General features: G+C 35.6%; 1 protein-coding gene across 1 annotated transcript in view; it reads right to left on the bottom strand.

Moving 5' to 3' along the window:
• Ube3a (ubiquitin protein ligase E3A) overlaps window positions 1-14,112 on the bottom strand; it is a 253,225-nt gene that overhangs the window by 73,394 nt on the left and 165,719 nt on the right. The window contains exon 6 of the mRNA XM_090394318.1: window positions 1,629-1,796. Within this exon, the coding sequence (XP_090250444.1) occupies window positions 1,629-1,796 (168 nt within the window). The remainder of the gene's footprint in view (window positions 1-1,628; window positions 1,797-14,112) is intronic.

The following is a 14,112-nucleotide window of genomic DNA, read 5'->3' as shown; positions in this document are numbered from 1 at the left end:
AAAGGAGTGTGTTCAAAATGATATCAGGATTGTGGAATCCTAATTATGAAGACAGTTTGAGAATTTGTAGACTGCAGACACCATCAAACAGACAAAAGAGGGGGTGATATGATTGAGACTTACAAAAATGAGGGCATCCTTGGAAGCTGAGAATGAAGTCATTAAGAAGGGGGTGAGGGCTAGATTTTTCTCTCAGAGGGTGGTGCATGATTGGAATGGATTGCCATTGGATGTTTTGAGTACAAGCAGTGTGAATGAATTCAAGAATAAATACGACAGCTGGTGTATGTAGTATGTGGCCTCCCTTGATGAGTCTCTGACTCCCTGGAGGTCTGTCTTAATAATAATAATAATAATAATAATAATAATAATATAGTGTAAATATATGTATATATAAAAATATAGGCGCGCCTCCATAGCTTAGTCGGTATAGATGAAGCTTTTTGAGTCGGAAAGACCTGGGTTCGATTCCCATCTATGACATGAGGAACCTTTTATCTGGTTTCTTTCGACTAATTGTGAGATAACTGGTCTCATATGTATGTGGAGGGTTTTCTCTCCTGGTAACTTGGGTTTTTCTGGTCCTGTGAACACACACACACAGCTATAGTCATAAAATATACTACGGCAAGGAAGGCAATAGGAAACCACCTTGCTCATAATCATCTCCCTCATATAGCTACCCCCCCCCACACACACACCAGCCTTATGGCTGAGAAAATAGAATAGGATAAAAATATAAATATGGATGTAAATATCAGAATACATACATATAGATGTAAAAATATAAATGTAAATATTAATATTGATACAAAATATAAATGTAAATATTAATATTGATATAAAATATAAATATAAATAAATGTTAATCAGTACTTGAAAGCTACATGTAATATATGTATTGTATGCAAAATGGAGCATGTAGGATATAAATTACCTTCCAGTAAGGAAAAAAATCTTTATACAGGATTATAAAGAATGATCTTTACACTCTGAAGTAATCACTGCAAAAACTTATAAAAGCAAAACTTGCCTGATGCCATTCTATCAGAATTGCAACTCCACACTTTGCTACCAGATGTATTAGTATAAAAAAAGAAAAATGAAATGATCCAGCAGCAGAAAGCCAAGCTGAGTTTTGCAATTTTGTGAATTCAGAAATGTGACTGCTCTTCAGAGTTTCAAAAAGAGTATAATGTGTAGTCACTGTTCAGAACAGTGTTTCTCAACCAGAGTTCCGTGAAACCCAGTGTTTCATGAAATATTGTTAGGGGGTTCTGGAGATGATTGTGATTGAAAATAAATAAATAAACATTGTATAAATAATATATGTGCACAAACAAATATATTCAAGGGTTCCTCCAGGGTAAAAAGATGGAGAACAGCTGGTCTACACCCTCTATTATTCAGGATATAATTAGTTTATGGTGTAAGATGGTTAAAAGCAATTTCCAGCCTTCAATAACTAATTCAGCAGACTTTCCACATTTGATACTTGTAAATAAAACAAATGTTCTTAGTAAATTTCACTTCTGTAAGTCTGAAATGTTTATTGCAGAAAAGTGACAATGTATAATAGTCAATTTACAATAATCCTATATATCACATTTAAAAAGTAATTAATATACCTGTTTATTAGTTAGACTGACTAGCATTTGTTCTCCATTTTCCTTTAGATCATGAGTAAGAAGACTACCAAATACATCTTGATAAGTGATACGAAAAGTTTGCATGAATACTTCTTCCATATCTTCGCCTTCATATGATAGAAGTCCCTCAAGCCCTTTGGCTAAACTCTAATAAACAATATATAAGCTAAAAGAACTGTAGAAATTCAGTGTGAAAACATTTTAAGATAAAAAAAAAATAGAGGAATACAAAAATATATCTCGAGATATCAGAGTATAAAATTATAACATAAAAGAAAAATGTCAAATTTATCTAACACAGTTAAACGAATGGATCTCAGGAATGTCATAATAATCCTACTATTTAGGTAGTAAATTCTTAAAAGAGGACTAGCTGTTCAATGGTAAGGTCTTTAAAAAATAACATGTCCTTTATTCATATATTTTAATTTAAAATGAAAGATACATAACTGCTGAATGAAATGATTTAATGAGAGAAAGTGCATTTAAATGCTTAATTTACAAAGGTATAGGGAAAGAAAATCTGAAGTCTGCTGTATAGCGTACATGTGGGGGAAGGGGGAATTCCTATGCATGCACAGCACTTAGCATTAGTTGCAAACTGGCAGTTAAAAATCGAAGGTTTACAGGAAGATGGTGTGACATTATATGGCATACATCACTGCAACACATCTCCAGTGTTATTTATAATCTATACGTACCACTCATTAAGAACAGGAGTATTAAATCAGATATTCAATTCAAGGATATTAAGTATAGTTCATTATTTTATGAGGAGGAGGATGATATCCACTTGAAAGAAAAAACCTGCTATACAAGTCTTTAGCCAAACTAAGGAGTTGTCGTGCAATTTTGATGTGAAATATACAGCAATAATAAAACAAGAACCAAGAAAATAGGCAAAAACAGAAAACATCAGCTGCATGATACACTAGCAGATCTCTACATAACAAATCATACATATCAGCTATTTAGGTGGGTACAAATTTTAGTGAAGATATCAAATTAAATTTGGAACATATAACAACATGAATAAAGGTGGTATGGTGTAAAGTCGGCTGATATGCCATGTTGGCAGATACAAAATATTGATCGAGATTACTCATAAAAGTTCTGAAGAAAATTGGATGAGTGAATGAATAGCATCAACAGTAGTCATATTAAAAACACAGATACTGGTAAAGAACCTGATACTCTTAATATTCAAAAATGCATAGGATAGAATGGAAGATAAAACACCAATAAAGCATTTGCTCTGTGCAAAAATGGTAGGAGAAAGATCCAGAGGAGGCTGAAATATAGGGGTTTGATGCAACTGGTGCTGACAAAACAAGCAACAGAAAGATAGCAGTTTAGTCTAGAAGCAACTCATAGAACAAGTTTCTCCTCCTTCATGAAAAAAAAAGAAAAAAAAAAATAATAGCTTTTTTTTCCCCTGGTTTCCTTTAATTTTAAGCTGTAATGTTTTACACTTGCTCCAAAACAGTGAAGATCTAAAATAAGCCTTTATTTCTCTGTCTCTGCGCTTCTAGGAATAACTGTCAATGTTTGAAAAATCCCCAGCTAAAACTATAACTACTTTACCTATTATTATTATTATTATTATTATTAAGAGATCTCCAGAGAGTCAGGGTCCCATCAAGGAAGGCCACATATTACTCACATGCTATCTGCACTCCCAACCTCCAAAGGCAAGCTTTTCCAGTCATGCACCACTCTATGATAGAAAAATCTATCCCTCATCCCCCTTTTTTGACTTAATTTATTCTCAACTTCCATGGATGACCTCCTGTCCTCTCACCACCATCCATAAAATGAAAAATTTTATTTATCGGTATCCTGTATGTCGTCCCTCTTTCTCTGGTCTATTATCATCTGAGGTCCATAAATTCTTAATCTCATAGCTTATAATCTACATTCTATAGTCCTGATATCATCTTTAACATTCTCCTTTACATCCCTCTAATGTATCTGCATCACCTCAGAAACCAGATCTGCACACAATAATCCAGATGAGGTTGTATCAAAGCCTTGTAAAGAGGCAAGAATTAATTCCTTATTCTCGTCGGTGTTCGTTTTAGCACTGCAATTATCCTCTGAGTTGTATTCCCAGTTTTTTTATATGATCTGTGGACTTCAACTTTTTATTTACGAAAACTCAAAGATCCTTTGCCTGCCCAGTTTCTTCTAGCATAATTCCACCAATAAAATATGCCACTGAATATCTCATTACACCAAAATTGCCTTTGATGCACTCAGTTTAAGTGCTATTGTTGCAAATGCTCTGCAAGTTAAACCAAGTGCAATGAAGCCATGTTTATAAATAACCGTAGTAGCTTATGATATACAATTAATTTGTACTCTTGTAAAGGTTTGAAATATCTGTTCCTTGTTAATATCTCACACACACTCTATACTCTTTTTCAGGTTATCTTGGAAGTAAAGAAATATACTATAGGCCGTGCCACTTCCGGAGACCACGTGATAGATAATTGCATTTTCCAAAAATAAGTTCCCTGTAACAATTTAATGGTATGAAACATACAATTCTAGCATCGGCAAATAAAGTAGTAGTAAAATAATTACAGGAATACCTTGTCTAGCGTGATTTTGAACAACGCGGGTTTTGGTCTAACGCTGTTTTTATTAGTACACTCATTATTATTACACTAACATCGTCAACACTGACCGGCGACTCCTGGATGCAAGTGACAGTCGAGAGCCACGTTTATGCAGTAGTTATTCGATTGGCTCTCATGTACACACGTTCTTTCCCCGCGGCATTTTATTATTTACGTTAATATTAGTATTTAATTTTTTTTTATTATTATTTAAGTATGAGTGAAAAGAGACAAAACAAAGAAGATACTGTTGGAGTAACAAAAAAATGCAAGTGATTGACATTAGAGAAGAAACTTGAAATTATAAAAGTCACGAGAATGGCTCTTCGTTTGCTAAAATAGCAGGTGAGAATTCAATGAATGAATCATCTGTACGAACAATTATTCAGAGCAAAGAAAAGATTAAATAACATGGAATGAGTACCACTTCTTATATGTCAAAAGTGATCACGAGAAATCGATCTTCTACAATGGAAAATATGGAATGCCTTCTAATGATCTGGATTGAAGATTGTAATCAGAAAAAGATTCCTTTGAGTCAAATGATATCCATGCAAAAGCAATAAGTCTATATGACAAAATAAAAGAAAATGAAAGCGAAAATGAAGGAGGTACAACCAGTGAAATTTTTATAGCAAGTTGCGGGTGGTTCTACAATTTCAAAAAGCATATGGGACTCCATAACGTAAGAATCCAAGGTGAAAGTGCAAGTGCTGACACTAAAACTGCAGAATTATTTCCCAATGAATTGAAGAGCTTATTGAGAAGGAAGGCTATACAGATGATCAAATTTTTAACGCTGACGAGACTGGCTTGGGCTGGAAAAGAATGCCATCATGCACATTTCTAGCAGAGAAGGAAAAAACACAAGCTGGGTATAAAGTGTCAAAAGACCGATTGACACTTTTACTAGGAGGTAATGCATCAGGTGATTTAAAATTGAAGCCACTGTTAGCGTACAGAGCAGAAAACCCAAGAGCTCTTAAGGGCTTTACAAAGAACAATTTACCTGTTCATTGGCGTTCGAATAAAAAAGCGTGGGTGACTCGTTCAATTTTCGAAGACTGGTTTAAAACTTGTTTTTGCCCTGAAGTTAAAAGCTATTGTAAAAAGAATGAAATTCCTTTCAAAAGTTTGCTTTTATTAGACAATGCGCCAGGCCATCCAACTCTATTGACTGACTTAGATGAAAATGTCAAGATTCATTTTTTCCCTCCAAACACAACATCAATTCTGCAGCCGATGGATCAAGGTTTTCCATCCACTTTCAAGCCTTACTATTTAAGATGAACTTTTGCTCAAGCTATTAAAGCTGTAGCAGAAGAAGATTCTTGGACTTGGAGTGAATTTTGGAAAAAATTTAACATAAAAGATGCCATTCAAAATATTTATGAATCTTGGCAAGAGGTGACTCAAATGAACACGAGAGCCGTATGGCATAATATCTTGCCGCATTGTTCAAAGGACTTTGTTGCCTTTGCAACACAGAAAGAGGAAATATCAATAGAACTTGTGCAGATGGGCAAAGATTTGGTTTTACAAGTTTAGATTGTAACAATGTGAACGAATGTAATGATTCTCATTCAAATGATCTGGATGATGAAACCCTTTTGGAGTTGGAACAACAACGAGCCTATGAAGGAAGAAGACGAAGATGACCCCACAGATGTCATGGTTGAAGAATTTTCCGTTGCTGACCTTTCAACTTTTGTGAGAAAAATCGATGAAGCTTCCGACTTTCTCATAAATGCCGACCCGAATTTGGAAAGAAGCATCAAAGTGAGACAAAGTCTCAATAATGCCATCAAATGCTACAGAGATCTAGAGTTCAAGAGACAAAGAAGACAAGGATGGTTCAACGAACACTAAAAGACTACTTTAGTAAAAAGTAAATTACTGTATTCTAAAATTGAAACAATATTTGTTCTGTTTTCTACAACTTTTATATCAGTTCAAAAGGATTTTATTTGTTATTTAGTTAATAAAAATAACAAATATTTTTCATTTTTAAACATTTTTATTATCCTAAATTTTTGTAATAAACAAATTAAATTGAAAACCTTTATAAATAGACCTCAAACAATGCGGTTTTGCATAGTGCGGCTGCTTCTTGGAACCAATTAACCGCGCAATATAAGGTATTCCTGTATATACAAAGTATCACACAATGTGGTAAGAAATGCCAGAAATGTAACTCATTCTGCTACTTCCAAGATAACATGAAAAAGAGTATGGGTTTTCATATCAATGGAGATCAAATGGCAATAATAAATCCTTACTAATGTGAATGAGTAGTATATTCTGCTGCAAGTAAAGTTGTTGCATAAATATTTACTACTGATTCACATCACTGTTCGAAATTGTTCTCACAATGCTAAACAGAAATACAAGAAATAGAGTGAAAATATTTTTCCTCCGTTTAGCCAACAGTAAATTGCTCATTCTTTCTTTTAAGGTTACACTGTGATCAGCATTCATATTTATGAATTTAGGGACACAAAACACACGTGTTGAAAAGATTATTTTACTGATTAATAATAACTGTATTTCGACTCCTGTATTGAGGTCATCTTCAGAAGGATACATGTGTATAAGAACAAGCTACATGCTGTTGCACTCTATACAAGTAAATTACACCTACGTTGTTAACTAATCCTTTTTCTTAGCCTGCCCTCTAGTGATTAAAAAAAAAATATATATATATATATAAAAATAAAAATAAATAAAATAAAATAAACAACAAATAAAATAAAAACTACAATAAACTCTGCTAAAGTCCTCATGTACTAGGATTCTTCTGGAATTATACAGTTTCTATTGTTATATTACAATTATCTTCTGGATTTGTACAGTACAGTTTGCTATTGAATGTTCAGGAGGAGGAAAAAAAAAAAAGTATTGAGATTTTTTTCTTCGTGGTTGCTATGAAGATTGTAGATGGGTCCTCCACATTCTTGGAATTGTTAGACCATCATTTTTATTCAGATTCAGATCATGTTTGAGCATTTCACATGCTTCCTTGAATTTTCGCTCGAACCAGGTTTTGGTGCGGTGTAGGGACTTGGTACCTTTCCAGTCAATTCTGTGGTGTGTTTGGAGTGTGTGGTCAGAAAGCCGGCTTTTCCAAAATTGAGGTATTTTATGTGATGTTTGTGTTCATCCTTTCTGATTGGGATGGTTCGCCCTGTTTCCCCTATGTATGGTATGTTACATGTGCAATCTATTTTGTAAACCCCTGGGTGGGCTAAGTGTGGCAGGGGATCCTTGGAAGAACTGAATAGGTGTCTTAATTTTGTTGGGGGTTTAAAGGTGGTTTTGATGTTGTATTTGTGTAGTGTTCTATTTTTTCTGAAATGCCTCTAACATATGGTATAGCAATATACCATATGTTAGAGGTCATTCTTGAAATCTTTTTTGTTATTAGTGGTATCTTTGTGGAGGATCTTGTGAATGGTTTTTATACTGTGTCCCTTTTTTTATAAAGGTATGTTTGATGGTCTCATATTCATGGTTAAGAGCTTGTTCATTTGAACAAAAATGGTTTGAGCTCCGTGTTTAAGAGTGCTAATGACCCCTAGTTTTTGTGTTGGGTGGTGATAAGAAGTTTTGTGTATGTACTGGCCTGTGTGTGTGTGCAGGTTTGCAGTAAACTGACAAGGAGAGACAGCCTGAAGGAAGACGTGTGACAAGTGTCTAGGAACGGAAGAGAGTTTTTTTTTCAATTTCAGTGGTGAATTGGATGCATTTGTGTTGTTTGTTCAGGTAGCTAAGGAATGTATCTAGTGCTTGGCGGCCGTGGAGCCAGATGGCGAAAATATCGTCAACATATCTGAGCCAAATTTTGGGCTTTAGGCACGCCGATTCTAGAGCTCGCCGCTCAAAATCTTCCATATAAAAGTGCGCTATGGGCAAAGAGGGCCGTGATGTCGTGTGGAAATATGTTCTGTAAAAGTAGGATAGTATCATTGATTGGGACATTGGTGAAAAGGGAAGTTATGTCAAAGCTGACTAATAGATCTTGGTCGTTGAGTGTAATATTTTTAATTTTGTTTATGAATTGTGTATTTTTTATGTAGGAAGGGGAATGACCAACCAATTCCTTGAGTGTGGCCGCTAATTTTTTGGCTAAGTAGTAATTCGGACTGTCAATTCCTTCCACAATTGGATGTAATGGTGTGTCTGTTTTGTGTACTTTTGGCAGGCCATAAATTCTGGGTACGTGGGCATACTGCGGTATTAATTTTTTAATTGTTTCTTCCGGTCACGCGTTAAATGATTTAAGTAGTTCAATAGTTTTCTTTTTGTTACGTTGCGTAGGGTTGTAATTTACCATTTGGTAGGTGTTGTGGTCCGATACCAAATGGTTAATTTTTTCAATGTAGGTTGACCGATTTAAAACAACAGTGCCGTTCCCTTTATCTGCTTTTGTGATAATAATGTCACAGTTATTTTTTAGGGATTTGAGGGCCAGTTTATCTGCTTTGTTTAGGTTGCTGCTTAATTTTTTGGTTGAATTTAGTAAACAGGCAGATTCCATCCATATTTTGTCAGCTAAATTGGCAGCAAGGGATCTTAAACCTCTCTCGATATGATATATTATATCTAGTTTATTTACTGACCAACTGTACGATTTACTGACTTTATTTGTTTATTTACTTAATTGTTTATTTACTGACCAACTGTACAAATCCAGAAGATAATCGTAATATAACAATAGAAACTCTATAATTCCAGAAGAATCCTAGTACGTGAGGACTTTAGCAGAGTTTATTGTAATTTTTATTTTATTTTATTTATTTTTATATATATATATATATATTTTTTTTTTTATCACTAGAGGGCAGGCTAAGAAAAAAGATTAGTTAACAGCGTAGATGTAATTTACTTGTATAGAGTGCAACAGCATGTAGCTTGTTCCTATACACACGTATCCTTCTGAAGATGACCGCAATACAGGGGTTGAAACATAAAGTTATTATTTTATTATTAATCAGTAAAATAATCTTTTCAACACGTGTGTTTTGTGTCCCTAAATTCATAAATATGAGTAAATTGATCAAGTTTTTTGTGTGCTAAACGGGGGAAAAATTATTTATACTGTATTTCTTGCAATTTAGCTTAGCAATGCACTGTACCTATTCTCATCATCAACTAATAATTCATCATCTGTCTAATAAATAAAACTTTGAATACCAATTTCTTTCAAGCATTTTGTCTTTCAAAATAAATATCATCATCATCATGGTTTTCAAGGATTTAGGACTAGAGTGGCATGTTCTGGCCTTAGAAGTCATTGTTGAATCTCTTTAGGGATGTACTGGTTTTCTTTTTCTTAATGGTTTGCAATTTTAGGCTTGTTTTGGTAATCTTTCTGTTTCCATTCTTTCAATGTGGTCCATCCATTTATGTTTATTTATTTATTTATTTATTCTATTACTGATTCCTCGTTCAATTCTTTCATAATTTCTTAATTTCTTTTGTGATTGAATAAAGCATACTTTGCAGTTTTTCTCATAAACTTCATTTCACCTGTTATTAATCTTTGTTTGTCTTTTTGTTTTATTGTCCAGATTTTACTTCCAACAATAGGACTGGTAGGGCTAATGTATTGTATACTTTTAGTCTGGTTTGTTTTTGTACTAGGTTTCGTTTAAATATAGAATTAATTACACCCGTCATTTGTAAATATTTTGCAATTCTTAGGTTTATATCTTTTTCACATGTAATCATACATCCTGGGTAGTTAAATGAACTCACCTGTACTAAAATCTTGTAATTTATTACTATTTTAGTTCTTCTTACTAAATAGCTTAAGGAAATTACAATGTACAATAGAATATACATTAAAATAGATTTTAATACACTTCCAATATTTCAGCAACGTCACGTTGCATTATCACAGGAACTTAAATACAAGGCACGTGCCACGTGCATGCAGGCACAACACACAGTAAATGAGGAACGAAGCAGGAAGCTATTCTTTCTCCTAAAAGTCCTGATGGTGCCCCCCTAGCAGGCAATGTTGGTATTCTTGGCCGATTGGGCTGACAGGCAGGACAGCTAATATCAGAATTTCAGAACACAAGGACTACATCCGTTTTCACCAATACAGCCACTCTGGTCTTGTAGTCCATGTGCTGGATACCCGCCATAGAATACGGTGGAAGAGAGCCACGATAATACACAGTAGTAAATTCAAATACGAAAGGCTATTCATGGAATCAGCCTTGGCCCTAAGAAACAAACCAAACCTCGACAAATTTGGCTGCATGAGACTGCCCTATATTTGGGAAACCTACATCAGAAGACCTTCAGCCCAATCGGCCAAGAATACCAACATTGCCCACTAGAGCGCACCATTAGGACTTTTAGGAGAAAAAATAGCTTCCAGCTTCGTTCCTCATTTACTGTGTGTTGTGCCTGTGTGCACGTGTCTTGTATTTAAGTTCCTGTGATAATGGCAACGTGACGTTGCCAAAATATTGGAAGTGTATTAAAATTTATTGTAACATATATTCTATTGTACGTTGTAATTTCCTTAAACTATTTAGTAAGAATGTATAACCAACGTCTAAGCCTTTCCACGAGAATTACGATAGTCCACGGAGATTCCATCGCACGTAAGGCCCGCCATTACAGTAAAATGAAGTTGAAGCTATCAAGACAAATGAATCGTCTCGCTTTCCTAAAACGCTGCCGGGATAACCAGGTAATCCCAAACTGTGTCAAATTCAAGCACCATTTTGTTTCCAAATAGGCTCCATATTTATAACCATGCCAGCCAAGCTTTGCTCAGGGAACAAATCGCCGCTACTCGCTGTTCCCTTATTGACGCTAACTTAGCTATCCAGGCACTGGAAGATGAGCTTTCCAGCACCTTAAACCACGAGAATTGGTCTATTTTATACGACATCTCGTGCACTGCTGTGGATAAAGAATTTAAAAAAGTACTACAACGACACATCAAAAAATTTGAGAATTTCAAAAAGAACTCTAACTCCAAACCACAACTTCCAACTAACAGGGTAGTCAACCTTTCGTCAATTAGTTTGAAACCTGAAGCACACGACGCTCTCTCACGTGGCCACAACTTCGCTATTGTGTCCAGAAAAATACCTGCTGAAGACATTATGATACAAATTGAACGCGGGATACGACACCTTCCCAAACTACGTTGCCAACATATTAGACTGGCCATGGCTTGTGTTCTGACCAAAGGCAAAACTACCAAAAACCAACATGCCCAATAAGGAAATTAAATCTCTTCAAGAATTAAAGAAAACCAAGGAAATAATAATCACCAAAGCGGATAAAGGGAATGCCACAGTATTGCTTAACCAAAAGGATTACACAGGTAAGCTGAATGCTCTATTGTTAGATGGAGCTACTCACCTCCCTATCGAGTACAATCCCACGAACTCACAAATGAGAAAACTCCACAGGCTCCTTAAGAAGGTCACTTCTTGGCCTGTAGAAGTCACTAACAAATTAAAACTGCTTAATTCCATACATCCCCATATATATGGACTCCCAAAAATATATAAAGAAAATGTGCCATTACGTCCCATAGTGGATGGCATTGATTTCCCCACATACAAACTAGCTAAACATTTGGCCAAAGCCCTCACACACTATACTGGCAACACACCTTCACACATAAAAAACTCAGCCCACTTCAAAGCCAGCACAGAAAACCTTACACTCAAATACACTGATGTAATGATCAGTTTTGATGTCTTCTCCCTATTCATAAATGTCTCACTCAAAGAATCCTTAGAGCTGATCCAAGCTAAATTTCCACCCGATATCACGGCCCTATTTCAGTTCACAATGAACTCGGGCTATTTTGTTTGGCAAGGAAAATTCTACAAACAAATGGGACAGCCATGAGTTATGCACTCTCCCCACCCTTGGCCAACTTTTATATGGAGACTTTTGAAGAGAAAGCCTTAAACTCTGCCAAAAACCAACCATATGGTTTCGCTATGTTGATGATGTGTTCGCTATTTGGCCACATGGCTCTGATGCACTCCTCTCCTTCCTAATACACTTAAACAACCAACACCCCCAGAATCAAGTTCACCCTGGAAGAAGAAAAAAACAACTGCCTCCCTTTCCTAGACACACTAGTCACCCGACAACCTGATGGAACCTTGGTTTTCTGTTTATAGAAAAACCCACCCGTACAGGCAGATACATTCACCAACAATCCCCCCCCCCCCCCCCCCCCCCACACACACAACAATATGGAGTCATTAAGACAGTACACAACAGGGCTAAACTTATCTGTTCCAATGACAATGCCCTAACCACAGAACGAAACCACATTTCTCAACACTCTTAGCCAATGGCTAACCCCCCCCCCCCCAAAAAAAAAAAAAATCCAAAAAATATTGAAACCAATCAACCACAAACCCCCCCACCCTTTCACAATAAGGATTACTCTAAATCCATCACCATTCGCTATAACCGAGGCACCTCGGAAAAATTACAAAAATCCTAAAAAAACACGACTTATCTTCTTGTTACTGACCTTATAAAAAATTGGAATCCCTTATCCGATCCACTAAAGACCAACCTCTCCACTCCCCCCCAGACCTACCTGGTGTATACCAAGTCCCTTGCAGTTGTAAGCTGTCCTACTTTGGCCAAACAGGCAGGACAGCTAATATCAGAATTTCAGAACACAAGGCCTACATCCGTTTTCACCAATACAGCCACTCTGGTCTTGCAGACCATGGGCTGGATACCTGCCATAAAATACGATGGAAGAAAGCCACGATAATACACCGTAGTAAATTCAAATACGAAAAGCTATTCATGTAATCAGCCTCAGCCCTAAGAAACAATCCAAACCTCAACAAATTTTGTTGCATGAGACTGCCCCATATTTGGAAAACCTACATCAGAAGACCTTCAGCCCAATCAATCAAGAACACCAACATTGCCCGCTAGGGGGCACCATCAGGACTTTTAGGAGAGAAATTGGTTCCTGCTTCGTTCCTCATTTACTGTATGTTGTGCCTGTGTGCACGTGTCTTGTATTTAAGTTCCTGTGATAATGGCAACGTGACGTTGCCAAAATATTGGAAGTGTATTAAAATTTATTTTAATGTATAGTCTATTGTATGTTGTAATTTCCTTAAGCTATTTAGTAAGAATGTATAACCAATGTCTAAGCCTTTCCACGAGAATTATTTTAGTTCTTATTGAATCTTCTCCTTTAAAGGCCATCATTTTTGATTTTTCTGTTGACATTATCATTCCATAATCTTTGGTTATTTCATTTAAATTTAAAATATCTTTCTATAAGTCATCTTCAGAATTTATAATCATTATTTGATCATCAGCAAAAAGAAGAGTGTTTAAGTTTACAGTAGGAGAAAGTTTAATACCTTGATAAATATTGAAATAGACAACAGAATCAACAAAGCTGGTATGGTAGAAAGTAAAGTCAACTGAATAAATTTATATGGAATAAGACAGAAATCAGCCAAAATACTAAATTAGCAGTATACTAGACAGTATTCAAGCCAATTTTAACTTATGGATCTGAGAGCTGGGTAAGAAGTAAAACACTTGATCAAAGACTAGAGACTGCAGATATGAGAGTCCTGAAAAAGATTAGAGGCATGAACAGATGGCATCAATGGCATTATCATATTAAAAATGAGGATATTAGGAAAGAACTTGACATTGTCAGCATCCAGGAATGCGTTATTAGAGCTAATCTCAGGTGGAATGGTCACTTAAACAGAATGGGAGAGAAAAGATTAGCAAAACAAGTGTTCTCTGCCAATTTAGTAAGAAAAAGACCCAGAGGAAGACCAAGATATAGGGAT

The sequence above is a fragment of the Typopeltis vanoorti genome, chromosome 6 (assembly GCF_054136105.1).
Source record: "Typopeltis vanoorti isolate ZY-2024b chromosome 6, IOZ_Tvanoo_1.0, whole genome shotgun sequence".
Classification (NCBI taxonomy): domain Eukaryota; kingdom Metazoa; phylum Arthropoda; class Arachnida; order Uropygi; family Thelyphonidae; genus Typopeltis; species Typopeltis vanoorti.
The sequence above is the reverse complement of the archived record's forward strand: the minus strand, read 5'-3'. Positions and strand labels throughout refer to the sequence as shown.